Raw genomic sequence first — 20,786 nt, 5'->3', positions numbered from 1 at the left:
GGGTACGGGTACCGACTCTCCCCGGGGTATGGGTCCCCCCCATGGGCACCGACTCTCTCTGGGGTACGGGTCCCCCACACGGGCACCGACTCTCTCTGGGGTACGGGTCCCCCCCATGGGCAGTGACTCTCCCCGGGGTACGGGACCCCCCCCAACGGGCACCGACTCTCCCCAGGGTACGGGTCCCCCAAGGGCAGTGACTCACCCTGGGGTATGGGCCCCCCCCACGGGCACCGACTCTCCCCGGGGTACGGGTCCCCCAAGGGCACCGACTCTCTCGGGTTTCGGGTCCCCCCCACGGGCACCGACTCTCCCCGGGGTACGGGTCCCCCCCACGGGCACCGACTCTCCCCGGGGTATGGGTCCCCCCCCACGGGCACCGACTCTCCCGGGGTACGGGTCCCCCCCACGGGTACCGACTCTCCCCGGGGTATGGGTCCCCCCCACGGGCACCGACTCTCCCCGGGGTACGGGTCCCCCCCCACGGGCACCGTCTCACCCAGGGGTACGGGTCCCCCCCCCCCCCACGGGCACCGACTCTCCCCGGGGTACGGGTCCCCCCCCATGGGCACCGACTCTCCCCAGGGTACGGGTCCCCCAAGGGCACCGACTCTCCCCGGGGTACGGGTCCCCCCCCACGGGCACCGACTCTCACCGGGATATGGGTCCCCCCCCACGGGCACTGACTCTCCCCAGGGTACAGGTCCCCCAAGGGCAGTGATTCTCCCCGGGGTACGGTTCCCCCTCCACGGGCACCGACTCTCCCCGGGGTACGGGTCCCCCCCCCACGGGCACCGACTCTCCCCGGGATATGGGGTCCCGCAAGGGCAGTGAATCACCCCGGGGTACGGGTCCCCCAAGGGCAGTGACTCTCCCCGGGGTACGGGTCCCCCCCCCACGGGCACCGACTCTCCCGGGGTACGGGTCCCCCCCCCATGGGCACCGACTCTCCCCGGGGTACGGGTCCCCCCCCCACGGGCACCGACTCTCCCCAGGGTACGGGTCCCCCAAGGGCACCGACTCTCCCCGGGGTACGGGTCCCCCCCACGGGCACCGACTCTCCCCGGGGAACGGGTCTCCCCCCACGGGCACCGACTCTCCCCGGGGTACGGGTCCCCCCCCCACGGGCACCGGCTCTCCCCGGGGTACGGGTCCCCCCCACCACGGGCACCGACTCTCCCCAGGGTACGGGTCCCCCAAGGGCAGTGACTCTCCCCGGGGTACGGGTCCCCCCCCACGGCTACCGACTTTCCAGAGGCTACGGGTCCCCCCCACGGGCACCGACTCTCCCCGGGGTACGGGTCCCCCCCACGGGCACCGACTCTCCCCGGGGTACGGGTCCCTCCCCCACACGGGCACTGACTCTCCCCGGGGTACGGGTCCCCCCCACGGGCACCGACTCTCCCCGGGGTACGGGTCCCTCCCCCACACAGGCACCGACTCTCCCCGGGGTACGGGTCCCCCCCCACAGGCACGACTCTCCCCGGGGTACGGGTCCCCCCCACGGGCACCGACTCTCCCCGGGGTACGGGTACACCCCACGGGCACTGACTCTCACTGGGGTACGGGTCTCCCCCATGGGCACCGAATCTCACTGGGGTACGGGTCCCCCTCCATGGGCACCGAATCTCACTGGGGTACGGGTCCCCCCCCACGGGCATTGACTCTCACTGGGGTATGGGTCCCCCCACGGGCACCGACTCTCCCCGGGGTACGGGTCCCCCGCCATGGGCACCGACTCTCCCCGGGGTACGGGTCCCCCCCCATGGGCACCGAATCTCACTGGGGTACGGGTCCCCCCCACGGGCACCGACTCTCCCCGGGGTACGGGTCCCTCCCCCACACGGGCACTGACTCTCCCCGGGGTACGGGTCCCCCCCACGGGCACCGACTCTCCCCGGGGTACGGGTCCCTCCCCCACACAGGCACCGACTCTCCCCGGGGTACGGGTCCCCCCCACAGGCACGACTCTCCCCGGGGTACGGGTCCCCCCCACGGGGACCGACTCTCCCCGGGGTACGGGTACACCCCACGGGCACTGACTCTCACTGGGGTACGGGTCTCCCCCATGGGCACCGAATCTCACTGGGGTACGGGTCCCCCCCATGGGCACCGAATCTCACTGGGGTACGGGTCCCCCCCACGGGCACTGACTCTCCCCGGGGTACGGGTCCCCCCCCACGGGCACCGAATCTCACTGGGGTACGGGTCCCCCCCATGGGCACTGACTCTCCCCGGGGTACGGGTCCCCCTCATGGGCACCGACTCTCCCCGGGGTACGGGTCCCCATAAAAGCAAGAACTGTGATTAATTGTCTCTCTCTGGTTACAGTGTCTCTCGGTAATCTTCACTTCGATCTTCTGTACAAATCTCTGGAACAATCATTGGAATGTTACATTCTGCGTGCCAAGGTACGGTCCGAGAACTGGAGACACACTCACACTCACACTGACACACACTCACACTCACACTGACACACACTCACACTCACACTGACACACACTCACACTGACACACACTCACACTCACACTGACACACACTCACACTGACACACACTCACACTCACACTGACACACACTCACACTGACACACACTCACACTGACACACACTGACACACACTCACACTGACACACACTCACACTCACACTGACACACACTCACACTCACACTGACACACACTCACACTGACACACACTCACACTCACACTGACACACACTCACACTGACACACACTCACACTGACACACACTGACACACACTCACACTGACACACACTCACACTGACACACACTCACACTGACACACACTGACACACACTGACACACACACTGACACACACTCACACGCTGACACACACTCACACTCACACTGACACACACTCACACTCACACTGACACACACTCACACTGACACACACTCACACTCACACTGACACACACTCACACTGACACACACTCACACTGACACACACTGACACACACTCACACTGACACACACTCACACTGACACACACTCACACTGACACACACTGACACACACTGACACACACACTGACACACACTCACACGCTGACACACACTCACACTCACACTGACACACACTCACACTCACACTGACACACACTCACACTGACACACACTCACACTCACACTGACACACACTCACACTGACACACACTCACACTGACACACACTGACACACACTCACACTGACACACACTCACACTGACACACACTCACACTCACACTGACACACACTCACACTCACACTGACACACACTCACACTGACACACACTCACACTCACACTGACACACACTCACACTGACACACACTCACACTCACACTGACACACACTCACACTGACACACACTCACACTGACACACACTGACACACACTCACACTGACACACACTCACACTGACACACACTCACACTGACACACACTGACACACACTGACACACACACTGACACACACTCACACGCTGACACACACTCACACTCACACTGACACACACTCACACTCACACTGACACACACTCACACTGACACACACTCACACTCACACTGACACACACTCACACTGACACACACTCACACTGACACACACTGACACACACTCACACTGACACACACTCACACTGACACACACTCACACTCACACTGACACACACTCACACTCACACTGACACACACTCACACTGACACACACTCACACTCACACTGACACACACTCACACTGACACACACTCACACTCACACTGACACACACTCACACTGACACACACTCACACTGACACACACTGACACACACTCACACTGACACACACTCACACTGACACACACTCACACTGACACACACTGACACACACTGACACACACACTGACACACACTCACACGCTGACACACACTCACACACACTCACACTGACACACACACTCACACACACTGACACGCTCACACACGCACACTCACACTGACACACACTCACACTGACACACACTGACACACACACTGACACACACTCACACACACTCACACGCTGACACACACTCACACACACTCACACTGACACACACACTCACACACACTGACACGCTCACACACGCACACTCACACTGACACACACTCACACGCTCACACTGACACACACTGACACACACTCACACTCACACACACTGACACACTCACACACACTGACACACTCACACACACACTGACACACTCACACACACACTGACACACACACTCACACTGACACACACTCTCACACACACACACACTGACACACTCACACACACACACACACACTGACACTCACACTCACACACACTCACACTGACACACACACTCACACTCACACTGACACACACTCACACACACTCACGCACACACTCACACACACTGACACACACTCACGCACACACTGACACACACACACACACACTGACGCACACTCACACACACTGACGCACACTCACACTCACACACACTGACACACACACCCACTCACACACTGACACACACTCACACACACTCACGCACACTCACACTCACACACACACCCACTCACACACTGACACACACTCACACACACACTGACACACACTCACAGACACACGTGAATGTCTGTGGAGTCTGCACGCTCTCCCCGTGTGTGCGTGGGTTTCCTCCGGGTGCTCCGGTTTCCTCCAAAGATGTACAGGGCAGGTGGATTGGCCGTGATCAATTGCCCCAAAATGTCCAAAGACGTGCAGGTTAAGTGGGGTTATGTGGATAGGACGGGGAGATCTACCCAGTAACTGAGCGACCCACAGCTCTCTGGGGGTGAGGGCGGGGGGAGGGAATTCCAAATATTCACATCCCTCTGAACAAGAACATTTCCTGCTCGCCTCAGTCCAAAATGGCCGCCTCCTCGCCCTGAGACTGTGACCCCCCCCCCCCCCCCACTGACCCCCAGTCAAAGGGTCGCTTCTCGTTCTTCTAAACTCCTGGGAGTATAGATCTGAATTCCTCAATCCCGCCACATGTGGAGGAACAATCCCTCTCACCCCAGGAGGGAGGAGAACCTCCATTACTCGCCCTCAAGGGGCAAGGATGGCCATCCATGGGTAAGGAGACGAGGACCTGGGCGCAACGCTCCAGGAGTGGCCTCACCAACGCCCTGCGTAACTGTAGTGAGGCTTCCTCGCTGTGGTACCCCGATCCCTCGGTAATAGCGGCCGAGGGCAGCATTCCCGTGACGTGTCGCACCAGGAGGAGAGCTGTCCGCACTACGGGCACACCCAGGTGGCTCAGGAACTAAACATCTCCCAGGCTCTGGTTCCTTCCAACACACATTCCGATATTAAAAATGTGTCCGACCAAAGTTGTTTCCCGTCCGTTCTTAACAACGGTCAGTCCACAATGGACTGATGTGCGGTGAGCACTCTGGGACCACCGAGTGGCCTGTTAGGCAAGGCCGTAGGGGAAACTTGTCGTGTGGAACCCCCCCCCCCCCGCACCCCGGTGACCACCCCACCCGCCTCCCCCCTCGCACCCACCTGGGCACTGTCCATACCCACTCCTACCCCGAGGCTGCTTTTTGAACAGGCCGAAACATCGGAATCTGCAAAGAGCGAGCGCCACACAGACTTGGCAGGGAGCCGGCAGCAAACTTAATTAAGGCACATGAGAGACTTAATTAGTGACAGTCAGAGCTCGGAATTTGTCAATACCAGCTGGGACCGTGGGAGTCACAGACCCACAAAAACTGTCAGTGCTTAGAGTGTGCTACCCAAATGCACACACTGAGGCAAACTTCATAGAGAGGCTGTCAACCAATATTCTCCACAATATACACAGGGACTGTTATTCTCTATAATATACACAGTGACTGTTATTCTCCATAATATACACAGAGGCTGTTATTCTCTATAATATACACAGGGGCTGTTATTCTCTATAATATACACAGTGACTGTTATTCTCCATAATATACACAGAGACTGTTATTCTCCATAATATACACAGAGACTGTTATTCTCTATAATATACACAGAGACTGTTATTCTCCATAATATACACAGAGACTGTTATTCTCCATAATATACACAGAGACTGTTATTCTCCATAATATACACAGGGACTGTTATTCTCTATAATATACACAGGGGCTGTTATTCTCTATAATATACACAGGGGCTGTTATTCTCCATAATATACACAGGGGCTGTTATTCTCCATAATATACACAGAGACTGTTATTCTCTATAATATACACAGGGACTGTTATTCTCCATAATATACACAGAGACTGTTATTCTCCATAATATACACAGGGGCTGTTATTCTCTATAATATACACAGGGACTGTTATTCTCCATAATATACACAGAGACTGTTATTCTCCATAATATACACAGGGGCTGTTATTCTCTATAATATACACAGAGGCTGTTATTCTCCATAATATACACAGGGGCTGTTATTCTCTATAATATACACAGGGGCTGTTATTCTCCATAATATACACATGGACTGTTATTCTCCATCATATACACAGAGACTGTTATTCTCCATAATATACACAGTGGCTGTTATTCTCTATAATATACACAGGGGCTGTTATTCTCTATAATATACACAGGGACTGTTATTCTCCATAATATACACAGAGACTGTTATTCTCCATAATATACACAGGGGCTGTTATTCGCTATAATATACACAGGGACTGTTATTCTCCATAATATACACAGAGACTGTTATTCTCCATAATATACACAGGGGCTGTTATTCTCTATAATATACACAGAGGCTGTTATTCTCCATAATATACACAGGGGCTGTTATTCTCTATAATATACACAGAGACTGTTATTCTCTATCATATACACAGGGACTGTTATTCTCTATAATATACACAGGAGCTGCTATTCTCTATATTATACACAGAGGCTGTTATTCTCCATAATATACACAGGGACTGTTATTCTCCATAATATACACAGAGACTGTTATTCTCCATAATATACACAGGGGCTGTTATTCTCTATAATATACACAGGGACTGTTATTCTCTATAATATACACAGGGGCTGTTATTCTCTATAATATACACAGAGGCTGTTATTCTCTATCATATACACAGGGACTGTTATTCTCTATAATATACACAGAGACTGTTATTCTCTATAATATACACAGAGACTGTTATTCTCTATAATATACACAGGGGCTGTTATTCTCCATAATATACACAGGGACTGTTATTCTCCATAATATACACAGGGGCTGTTATTCTCTATAATATACACAGAGGCTGTTATTCTCTATAATATACACAGAGACTGTTATTCTCCATAATATACACAGTGACTGTTATTCTCCATAATATACACAGGGACTGTTATTCTCCATAATATACACAGAGACTGTTATTCTCCATAATATACACAGGGGCTGTTATTCTCTATAATATACACAGAGGCTGTTATTCTCTATAATATACACAGGGACTATTATTCTCTATAATATACACAGAGACTGTTATTCTCTATAATATACACAGAAGCTGTTATTCTCTATAATATACACAGGGGCTGTTATTCTCTATAATATACACAGGGGCTGTTATTCTCCATAATATACACAGAGACTGTTATTATCTATAATATACACAGGGACTATTATTCTCTATAATATACACAGAGACTGTTATTCTCTATAATATACACAGGGGCTGTTATTCTCTATAATATACACAGAAGCTGTTATTCTCTATAATATACACAGGGACTATTATTCTCTATAATATACACAGAGACTGTTATTCTCTATAATATACACAGGGGCTGTTATTCTCTATAATATACACAGGGGCTGTTATTCTCTATAATATACACAGGGGCTGTTATTCTCTATGATATACACAGAGAGTGTTATTCTCTATAATATACACAGGGGCTGTTATTCTCTATAATATACACAGGGGCTGTTATTCTCTATAATATACACAGGGACTGTTATTCTCTATAATATACACAGTGACTGTTATTTTCTATAATATACACAGAGACTGTTATTCTCTATAATATACACAGAGGCTGTTATTCTCTATAATATACACAGAGACTGTTATTCTCTATAGTATACACAGGGGCTGTTATTCTCTATAATATACACAGAGGCTGTTATTCTCTATAATATACACAGAGGCTGTTATTCTCTATAATATACACCGGGGCTGTTATTCTCTATAATATAAACAGGGGCTGTTATTCTCTATAATATACACAGTGACTGTTATTCTCTATAATATACACAGAGACTGTTATTCTCTATAATATACACAGAGACTGTTATTCTCTATAATATACACAGGGACTATTATTCTCTATAATATACACAGAGACTGTTATTCTCTATAATATACACAGGGGCTGTTATTCTCTATAATATACACAGGGGCTGTTATTCTCTATAATATACACAGGGGCTGTTATTCTCTATAATATACACAGGGACTGTTATTCTCTATAATATACACCGAGACTGTTATTCTCTATAATATACACAGGGACTGTTATGCTCTATAATATACACAGGGGCTGTTATTCTCTATAATATACACAGGGACTGTTATTCTCTATAATATACACAGGGACTGTTATTCTCTATAATATACACAGGGACTGTTATTCTCTATAATATACACAGGGGCTGTTATTCTCTATAATATACACAGTGACTGTTATTCTCCATAATATACACAGAGGCTGCTATTCTCTATAATATACACAGAGACTGTTATTCTCTATAATATACACAGAGACTGTTATTCTCTATAACATACACAGGGGCTGTTATTCTATATAATATACACAGAGACTGTTATTCTCTATAATATACACTGGGGCTGTTATTCTCTATGATATACACAGGGACTGTTATTCTCTATAATATACACAGGGACTGTTATTCTCTATAATATACACAGGGACTGTTATTCTCCAAAATATACACAGGGACTGTTATTCTCTATAATATACACAGAGGCTGTTATTCTCTATAATATACACAGGGACTGTTATTCTCTATAATATACACAGAGGCTGTTATTCTCTATAATATACGCAGGGGCTGTTATTCTCTATAATATACGCAGGGGCTGTTATTCTCTATAATATACACAGGGACTGTTATTCTCTATAATATACACAGAGGCTGTTATTCTCTATAATATACGCAGGGGCTGTTATTCTCTATAATATACGCAGGGGCTGTTATTCTCTATAATATACACAGGGACTGTTATTCTCTATAATATACACAGGGACTGTTATTCTCTATAATATACACAGTGCTGTTATTCTCTATAATATACACAGTGACTGTTATTCTCCATAATATACACAGAGGCTGTTATTCTCTATAATATACACAGAGACTGTTATTCTCTATAATATACACAGGGACTATTATTCTCTATAATATACACAGAGACTGTTATTCTCTATAATATACACAGGGGCTGTTATTCTCTATAATATACACAAGGGCTGTTATTCTCTATAATATACACAGGGGCTGTTATTCTCTATAATATACACAGAGACTGTTATTCTCTATAATATACACAGGGGCTGTTATTCTCCATAATATACACAGGGACTGTTATTCTCCATAATATACACAGGGGCTGTTATTCTCTATAATATACACAGAGGCTGTTATTCTCTATAATATACACAGAGACTGTTATTCTCCTTAATATACACAGTGACTGTTATTCTCTATAATATACACAGGGACTGTTATTCTCCATAATATACACAGAGACTGTTATTCTCCATAATATACACAGGGGCTGTTATTCTCTATAATATACACAGAGGCTGTTATTCTCTATAATATACACAGGGACTATTATTCTCTATAATATACACAGAACTGTTATTCTCTATAATATACACAGGGGCTGTTATTCTCTATAATATACACAGAAGCTGTTATTCTCTATAATATACACAGGGGCTGTTATTCTCTATAATATACACAGGGGCTGTTATTCTCCATAATATACACAGAGACTGTTATTATCTATAATATACACAGGGACTATTATTCTCTATAATATACACAGAGACTGTTATTCTCTATAATATACACAGGGGCTGTTATTCTCTATAATATACACAGAAGCTGTTATTCTCTATAATATACACAGGGACTATTATTCTCTATAATATACACAGAGACTGTTATTCTCTATAATATACACAGGGGCTGTTATTCTCTATAATATACACAGGGGCTGTTATTCACTATAATATACACAGGGGCTGTTATTCTCTATGATATACACAGAGACTGTTATTCTCTATAATATACACAGGGGCTGTTATTCTCTATAATATACACAGGGGCTGTTATTCTCTATAATATACACAGGGACTGTTATTCTCTATAATATACACAGTGACTGTTATTCTCTATAATATACACAGAGACTGTTATTCTCTATAATATACACAGAGGCTGTTATTCTCTATAATATACACAGAGACTGTTATTCTCTATAGTATACACAGGGGCTGTTATTCTCTATAATATACACAGAGGCTGTTATTCTCTATAATATACACAGAGGCTGTTATTCTCTATAATATGCACAGGGGCTGTTATTCTCTATAATATAAACAGGGGCTGTTATTCTCTATAATATACACAGTGACTGTTATTCTCTATAATATACACAGAGACTGTTATTCTCTATAATATACACAGAGACTGTTATTCTCTATAATATACACAGGGACTATTATTCTCTATAATATACACAGAGACTGTTATTCTCTATAATATACACAGGGGCTGTTATTCTCTATAATATACACAGGGGCTGTTATTCTCTATAATATACACAGGGGCTGTTATTCTCTATAATATACACAGGGACTGTTATTCTCTATAATATACACCGAGACTGTTATTCTCTATAATATACACAGGGACTGTTATGCTCTATAATATACACAGGGGCTGTTATTCTCTATAATATACACAGGGACTGTTATTCTCTATAATATACACAGGGACTGTTATTCTCTATAATATACACAGGGACTGTTATTCTCTATAATATACACAGGGGCTGTTATTCTCTATAATATACACAGTGACTGTTATTCTCCATAATATACACAGAGGCTGCTATTCTCTATAATATACACAGAGACTGTTATTCTCTATAATATACACAGAGACTGTTATTCTCTATAACATACACAGGGGCTGTTATTCTATATAATATACACAGAGACTGTTATTCTCTATAATATACACTGGGGCTGTTATTCTCTATGATATACACAGGGACTGTTATTCTCTATAATATACACAGGGACTGTTATTCTCTATAATATACACAGAGACTGTTATTCTCTATAATATACACAGGGACTATTATTCTCTATAATATACACAGGGGCTGTTATTCGCTATAATATACACAGAGGCTGTTATTCTCTATAATATACACAGGGGCTGTTATTCTCTATAATATACACAGAGACTGTTATTTTCTATAATATACACAGAGACTGTTATTCTCTATAATATACACAGAGACTGTTATTCTCTATAATATACACAGGGGATGTTATTTTCTATAATATACACAGAGACTGTTATTCTCTATAATATACACAGAGACTGTTATTCTCTATAATATACACGGGGGCTGTTATTCTCTATAGTATACACAGGGGCTGTTATTCTCTATAATATACACAGGGACTGTTATTCGCTATAATATACACAGGGGCTGTTATTCTCTATAATATACACAGAGACTGTTATTCTCTATAATATACACAGGGACTGTTATTCTCTATAATATACACAGGGACTGTTATTCTCTATAATATACACAGGGTCTGTTATTCCCTATAATATACACAGGGGCTGTTATTCTCTATAATATACACAGAGACTGTTATTCTCTATAATATACACAGGGGCTGTTATTCTCTATAATATACACAGGGGCTGTTATTCTCTATAATATACACAGGGGCTGTTATTCTCTATAATATTCACAGAGACTGTTATTCTCTATAATATACACAGGGGCTGTTATTCTCTATAATATACACAGGGACTGTTATTCTCTATAATATACACAGAGACTGTTATTCTCTATAATATACACAGAGACTGTTATTCTCTATAATATACACAGGGGATGTTATTCTCTATAATATACACAGAGACTGTTATTCTCTATAATATACACAGAGACTGTTATTCTCTATAATATACACGGGGCTGTTATTCTCTATAATATACACAGGGGCTGTTATTCTCTATAATATACACAGGGACTGTTATTCGCTATAATATACACAGGGACTGTTATTCTCTATAATATACACAGGGGCTGTTATTCTCTATAATATACACAGGGACTGTTATTCTCTATAATATACACAGGGACTGTTATTCTCTATAATATACACAGGGGCTGTTATACTCTATAATATACACAGAGACTGTTATTCTCTATAATATACACAGGGACAGTTATTCTCTATGATATACACAGGGACTGTTATTCTCTATAATATACACAGAGACTGTTATTCTCTATAACATACACAGGGGCTGTTATTCTATATAATATACACAGAGACTGTTATTCTCTATAATATACACAGGGGCTGTTATTCTCTATGATATACACAGGGACTGTTATTCTCTATAATATACACAGGGACTGTTATTCTCTATAATATACACAGGGACTGTTATTCTCCAAAATATACACAGGGACTGTTATTCTCCAAAATATACACAGGGACTGTTATTCTCTATAATATACACAGAGGCTGTTATTCTCTATAATATACACAGGGACTGTTATTCTCTATAATATACACAGAGGCTGTTATTCTCTATAATATACGCAGGGGCTGTTATTCTCTATAATATACACAGGGACTGTTATTCTCTATAATATACACAGGGGCTGTTATTCTCTATAATATACACAGGGGCTGTTATTCGCTATAATATACACAGAGGCTGTTATTCTCTATAATATACACAGGGGCTGTTATTCTCTATAATATACACAGAGACTGTTATTTTCTATAATATACACAGAGACTGTTATTCTCTATAATATACACAGAGACTGTTATTCTCTATAATATACACAGGGGATGTTATTCTCTATAATATACACAGAGACTGTTATTCTCTATAATATACACAGAGACTGTTATTCTCTATCATATACACGGGGGCTGTTATTCTCTATAGTATACACAGGGGCTGTTATTCTCTATAATATACACAGGGACTGTTATTCGCTATAATATACACAGGGGCTGTTATTCTCTATAATATACACAGAGACTGTTATTCTCTATAATATACACAGGGACTGTTATTCTCTATAATATACACAGGGACTGTTATTCTCTATAATATACACAGGGTCTGTTATTCCCTATAATATACACAGGGGCTGTTATTCTCTATAATATACACAGAGACTGTTATTCTCTATAATATACACAGGGGCTGTTATTCTCTATAATATACACAGGGGCTGTTATTCTCTATAATATACACAGGGGCTGTTATTCTCTATAATATTCACAGAGACTGTTATTCTCTATAATATACACAGGGGCTGTTATTCTCTATAATATACACGGGGCTGTTATTCTCTATAATATACACAGGGGCTGTTATTCTCTATAATATACACAGGGACTGTTATTCGCTATAATATACACAGGGGCTGTTATTCTCTATAATATACACAGGGACTGTTATTCTCTATAATATACACAGGGGCTGTTATTCTCTATGATATACACAGAGACTTTTATTCTCTATAATATACACAGGGGCTGTTATTCTCTATAATATACTCAGGGACTGTTATTCTCTATAATATACACAGGGACTGTTATTCTCTATAATATACACAGGGACTGTTATTCTCTATAATATACACAGGGACTGTTATTCTCTATAATATACACAGGGGCTGTTATTCTCTATGATATACACAGAGACTTTTATTCTCTATAATATACACAGGGGCTGTTATTCTCTATAATATACACAGGGGCTGTTATTCTCTATAATATACACAGGGACTGTTATTCTCTCTAATATACTCAGGGGCTGTTATTCTCTATAATATACACAGGGGCTGTTATTCTCTATAATATACACAGGGACTGTTATTCTCTATAATATACACAGGGACTGTTATTCTCTATAGTATACACAGGGGCTGTTATTCTCTATAATATACACAGGGGCTGTTATTCTCTATAATATACACAGGGGCTGTTATTCTCTATAATATACACAGTGCTGTTATGCTCTATAATATACACAGAGACTGTTATTCTCTATAATATACACAGGGACTGTTATTGTGTATAATATACACAGAGACTGTTATTCTCTATAATATACACAGGGGCTGTTAGTCTCTATAATATACACAGGGACTGTTATTGTGTACAATATACACAGGGACTGTTATTCTCTATAATATACACAGGGACTGTTATTCTCTATAATATACACAGGGACTGTTATTCTCTATAATATACACAGACACTGTTATTCTCTATAATATACACAGAGACTGTTATTCTCTATAATATACACAGGGACTGTTATTGTGTATGATGTACACAGAGTCTGTTATTCTCTATAATATACACAGAGACTGTTATTCTCTATAATATACGCAGGGGCTGTTATTCTCTATAATATGCACAGAGACTGTTATTCTCTATAATATACACAGAGACTGTTATTCTCTATAATATACACAGGGACTGTTATTGTGTATGATATACACAGAGACTGTTATTCTCTATAATATACACAGAGACTGTTATTCTCTATAATATACACAGGGACTGTTATTGTGTATAATATACACAGAGACTGTTATTCTCTATCAGTAACACTGAGACTGTTATTCTCTATAATGTCACAGAATCGTAGAATTTACAGTGCAGAAGGAAGACATTCAGCCCATCAAGTCAGGACCGACCCTTGGAAAGAGCATCCGACTTCAGCCCCCCCCCACCCCCCACCCTATCCCCGTCACCCTGTAACCCCACCTAACCTTTCTGGGCACTAAGGGCAATTTCGCACGGCCAATCCACCTAACCTGCACATCTTTGGACAGTGGGAGGAAACCGGAGCACCTGGAGGAAACCCACGCAGACACGGGGAGGATGTGCAGACTCTGCACAGACAGTGTCCCAAGCCGGGAATCGAATGCGGGTCCGTGGCGCTGTGAAGCAACAGTGCTAACCACTGTGCCAACTTTCCAGCCGAAGATATTTCCGCACATTTTAGGTCCATGTCTGTCTGAAGCCTGCTCCTATCCCTGCCTCGCCCCTGGGAGAGACAGATTCTGAAGGTGTTTGTCGTAACTCCTCACTAACCCTTGTATCTTTGATCTGCTCCCATTCACAGGGGTTGAAACCGATGGATTTTAATGGACTGTCAGATCCCTACGTTAAGATTCACCTCCTGCCCGGAGCCTGCAAGGTATGGGCCCAATTGCATGAATCTTACATTGATCTCTCTCAGAAACCAACTCACTGTTTTCAAAGAGGTTTGACACTCCCACATAGTGGGTGTGAGAGTTACAGAGAGGGAGAGAGAGAGGGAGACACAGAGAGAGAGCGAGGCAGAGAGAGACTGTTATAACCTGCCTACTTACCATTGGCTGGGGACTAATGACTATCCCACAATCCTGTGGGAGTATGAGCTTCCCCAATGAGGGGGGCGGAGAAACCACTCGCAAACTCCTAGTATAAATAAAGCTGGCCAGTTCAGGAACCAGCAGGAAGGAGAAGGTAGCAAGGGAAGTTACTGCTACTGTTATGTATAGATGTTATAGTAAATAAATGTTATTACTTTGTGTCCTTAAAACTCGTGCTGGATTCTTCATGGCCCTTACAAAACTGGCGACGAGGGTTAAAGTGAATAGCTGTCTACACTGCTGAAGCCCCCTCCCTGGATTTTTGTTGGATACAGGTTGGAAGTTGTTTTCTATTATACCATGCCTCTGTACGGACGTTTGGATGTTTTTGATGCTGCGCTGGAAAGCTGGAACCAGTACACACAACGGATGCGTTACTATTTCCGGGCAAACAATATCACCGAAAACGAGCGCCAGGTGGTCATATTGCTCACCGCCTGCGGCCTGCATACGTTTGGGGTGATTAGGAGCCTTACGTACCCAGCTGCGCCGGACACCAAAACGTTTGACGAACTTGTGAATATAGTGGGGCAACACTTTAACCCAACCCCGTCCACGATAGTCCAGCGTTACCGGTTTAATACCGCTGAGAGGACCCCTGGAGAATCCCTTGCCGATTTTCTATCCAGGCTACGCAGGATTGCGGAGTACTGTGACTATGGTGAGACCTTGTCAGAAATGTTACGCGACCGTTTGGTTTGCGGTATTAACAATGCGGCCACCCAGAGAAAGTTGTTAGCGGAGCCAACATTGACTTTTCAACAGGCCATTCAAATAGTATTGTCCCGAGAGAGTGCAGAACGAGGAGTGCAGGAGCTACAGGGAATGGAAGTGCATGCCTTGGGGCGAAACCCTTTCCGCCCAAAAACGTCCCCCCGCACTCCTGCGGTACCTTGGGCGAGGCAACGTCCGGACCGACGCCAGTGGCCGTCGGACATTCCTCCCCGAAGGGAGCCTTCTCCAGAGCCAATGGATGAGGAGCCATGTCCGTGTCAGACTTGTAGGCACCGACCCCGTCGGCGCCGTTGTTCCGACCGAAACTGGGACCAGCCCAGGGGCCGTAACTGGGACCAGCCCAGGGGTCGTACCTTCCATGTGGATGAACCTGCGGCGACTACTCCTGAGGACGTGGAGACGGAGGACGACTGCCTGCAGCTGCATTGTGTGGCAGCTCCCCGTGTGGCCCCCATTAAGGTGACAGTACGGGTCAATGGCCACCCGCTTGAGATGGAGTTGGACACTGGCGCAGCGGTCTCCGTGATCGCCCAGAGGACATTCGACCGCATCAAGCAGGGTATACAGACCCTTACATTAACCGACTCACAGGCCAGGTTGGCCACCTACACAGGGGAACCACTGGACATTGCAGGAACTACAATGACCCCTGTTGTCTATGGACGCCAGGAGGGGCGTTTCCCACTTATCGTGGTGCGTGGCCATGGGCCCAGCCTGTTGGGTGGGGACTGGTTGCGCCATTTGCGGTTGCAATGGCAGCACATCCTCCAAACAGTTTCTGGAGGGTTGACTGAGGTGCTAGGACGATACCCAGATGTATTCCAGCCTGGTTTGGGGAAAATAAAAGGGGCCGTAGCCCGTATCCAAGTTGAACCAGGAGCCACGCCGCGCTATTTCCGGGCGCGCCCAGTGCCTTACGCCTTGCTCGAGAAGGTAGAAGGGGAGCTCACTCGTTTGGAGAGTTTGGGTATTATCAGGCCCGTCCGTTTTGCTGACTGGGCAGCACCAATTGTACCTGTAATGAAGCCAGATGCCACAGTTCGCTTGTGTGGTGACTATAAACTTACAGTGAATACGGTTTCCCGACTCGACCGATATCCAATGCCTCGCATAGAGGATCTCTACGCGAAACTTGCAGGTGGACTCTCGTTCACAAAATTAGATATGAGTCACGCCTACCTGCAGTTGGAGCTGGACCCTGCCTCCCGACCATATGTAACGATTAATACACACCGGGGCCTGTATGAATATACACGGTTGCCCTTTGGAGTATCCTCTGCCTGCACAATTTTTTCAACGTGTTATGGAGGGCATTTTGAGAGGTTTACCACGTGTGGCTGTCTACCTAGATGACGTTTTGATTACAGGGACGTCGGAGCAGGAACATTTGGAAAATCTAGAGGCTGTCCTTAGACGCCTTTCCGAGGCTGGAGTCCGTTTACGTCACACAAAGTGCGTATTTCAGGCAAAGGAAGTAGTCTACCTAGGTTATCGGGTGGACCGCGAAGGTTTGCACCCCGTCGCAGAGAAGGTGCGTGCGATTCAACAGGCCCCCGCCCCGACTGACACTTCGCATCTCCGTTCTTTTCTCTGTCTCGTAAACTATTACGGGAAGTTCCTCCCCAATCTGGCCCCTTTGCACCTTCTGCTAAAGAAAAATCACACCTGGGTTTGGGGTCAGCCGCAAGAAACCGCTTTCCGGCGGGTAAAGCAACAATTGTCGTCGTCTGGGTTACTAACCCACTATGATCCGGGAAAGCCTTTGCTCGTCACATGTGATGCATCCCCGTATGGTATTGGGGCCGTCCTGTCCCACAAGATGGAGAACGGGGCCGAGCGACCGATAGCTTTCGCCTCCCGCACATTGACTGCAGCGGAGAAGAAGTACGCGCAGATCGAGAAGGAGGGCCTGGCAGTGGTTTTCGCGGTGAAACGCTTCCACCAGTATGTGTACGGCCGCCATTTCACTATCGTGACTGATCATAAGCCCCTCCTGGGACTTTTCAGAGAGGATAAGCCGATACCGCCCATTGCTTCTGCACGGATCCAGCGCTGGGCTTTGTTGCTTGCTGCATATGAGTATTCTCTGGAGCACAAACCAGGTACGCAGATAGCAAATGCCGACGCACTGAGCCGACTGCCTTTATCGACCGGCCCCATGTCGACCCCCACGACCGGTGAGGTGGTTGCAACCCTAAATTTTATGGACACCTTGCCTGTCACGGCATCGCAGATCCGTGAGTGGACCCAGACGGAGCCAGTCCTGTCAAAGGTTCGGCACATAGTCCTGTATGGTGGGCAGCATAGACAGCTCCCAGGCGAGTTGCGGGCATTTTCCTCCAAGCTGTCAGAGTTCAGCGTGGAAGACGGCATCCTCTTGTGGGGGACGCGTGTGATTGTCCCGGAAAAAGGCCAGGACCTGATACTGAGAGACTTGCACAATGGGCATCCAGGTGTGACCAAAATGAAAATGTTGGCCCGGAGTTATGTCTGGTGGCCAGGCCTCGACACCGACATTGAGAAGGTGGCCCAAAACTGCTCCATTTGCCAGGAGCATCAGAAGCTTCCGCCGGCCGGGCCCCTACATCACTGGGAATGGCCAGGGCGGCCTTGGGCACGCTTGCATGCAGATTTCGCAGGCCCTTTTCAAGGATCCATGTTCCTTCTATTAATTGACGCCCAGTCTAAATGGCTAGAGGTGCATAAGATGCAGGGGACAACGTCCTGCGCAACAATTGAAAAGATGCGTTTATCATTTAGTACGCATGGCCTCCCCGAGGTGCTGGTCACGGATAATGGCACTCCATTCACGAATGAGGAGTTTGCGAGGTTCACGAAGGTGAACGGCATCCGCCATATCCGCACTGCCCCTTACCACCCGGCTTCAAATGGGTTGGCAGAGCGCGCAGTGCAGGCATTCAAAAGAGGCCTAAAGAAGCAGTCTTCCGGGTCAATGGACACGAGACTGGCTCGCTTTTTGTTTACGTACAGGACCACCCCCCATGCAGTGACTGGGGTAACTCCCGCAGAACTTCTAATGGGCCGGAGACTTCGCACCCGCCTTAGTATGGTTTTCCCGGACATTGGCGCAAAAGTACGCCGCACACAAGAACGGCAGGGACAGGGATTTTCTCGGCATCGGCCGATTCGGCAGTTTGCGCCCGGTGACCCAGTGTTCGTTCGGAATTTTGCTGGTGGTGCCCAATGGGTTCCTGGTGTAATCTTTCACCAGACGGGCCCTATATCTTACCAAGTGCAAGCCCAGGGTCGTCTCCAGCCAAAGCATGTAGACCACGTTCGGTCCAGAAGATCATCCCCTCAAAAGATTCCCCGCCCCGAGCTCATTTCTACAGCCGCAGAGACCAGAGACAAGGGAAGGTAGTCCTCACAATCTTCCACTGGTGCCTCACTCGAAGCCTGCGCAGGTCGTTACAGAACCGAATGGAGAAAGAGACGCTGACATGACGGAGGCAGCAGACTCTGACTCCGAGATGGAGACACAGGATGCATCAGAAGGGGAATCCTCGGGCCCACGGGCCGTGGATGTACAACCGTTGCGCCGTTCATCACGGAAGCGCCGGTCTCCGTCTCGATACACGCCGCCTGATCCAGCGCCGCGTGCAAATGGCGTCCGGCCTGCGGCCAAACGAGTCCGACGCCCTCCTTCGCCAGGGTCTTCGGTGGATTCCTTGGACTTTGGGGGGGAGGGATGTTATAACCTGCCTACTTACCATTGGCTGGGGACTAATGAGAATCCCACAATCCTGTGGGAGTATGAGCTTCCCCAATGAGGGGGGCGGAGAAACCACTAGCAGACTCCCTGTATAAATAAAGCTGGCCAGTTTGGAACCAGCAGGAAGGAGTGTGCAGCAAGGGAAGTTGCTGCTGTGTATATATGTTATAGTAAATAAATGTTATTTCTTTGTATCCTTAAAACTCGTGCTGGATTCTTCGTGGCCCTTACAAAAGAGACACACACACACAGAGGCAGACAGAGAGAGAGAGAGACAGAGAGAGAGAGAGAGTGAGAGAGAGAGGCAAAGAGAGACAGAGAGAGAGACAGAGAGAGAGAGAGAGACACAGAGAGAGACAGAGAGAGAGACACACACACACACAGACACATAGGAAGAGAGAGAGACAGTTAGAGAGAGACAGATACAGAGAGAGACAGAGGGAGAGAGAGAGAGACAGAGAGACACACACAGAGAGAGACAGAAAGAGAGAGGCAAAGAGAGACACAGAGAGAG

At 46.5% G+C, this 20,786-nt stretch overlaps 1 protein-coding gene across 1 annotated transcript in view; it reads left to right on the top strand.

The window, feature by feature from the left end:
• The window catches only part of LOC140396009 (double C2-like domain-containing protein alpha), a 71,818-nt gene that overhangs the window by 7,787 nt on the left and 43,245 nt on the right, over positions 1 to 20,786 (top strand). Inside the window, exons 3-4 of the mRNA XM_072484046.1 lie at positions 2,332 to 2,411; positions 15,513 to 15,587. Coding sequence (XP_072340147.1) covers positions 2,332 to 2,411; positions 15,513 to 15,587 — 155 coding nt within the window. The remainder of the gene's footprint in view (positions 1 to 2,331; positions 2,412 to 15,512; positions 15,588 to 20,786) is intronic.

The sequence above is a fragment of the Scyliorhinus torazame genome, chromosome 19 (assembly GCF_047496885.1).
Source record: "Scyliorhinus torazame isolate Kashiwa2021f chromosome 19, sScyTor2.1, whole genome shotgun sequence".
Lineage (NCBI taxonomy): Eukaryota > Metazoa > Chordata > Chondrichthyes > Carcharhiniformes > Scyliorhinidae > Scyliorhinus > Scyliorhinus torazame.
The sequence above is the reverse complement of the archived record's forward strand: the minus strand, read 5'-3'. Positions and strand labels throughout refer to the sequence as shown.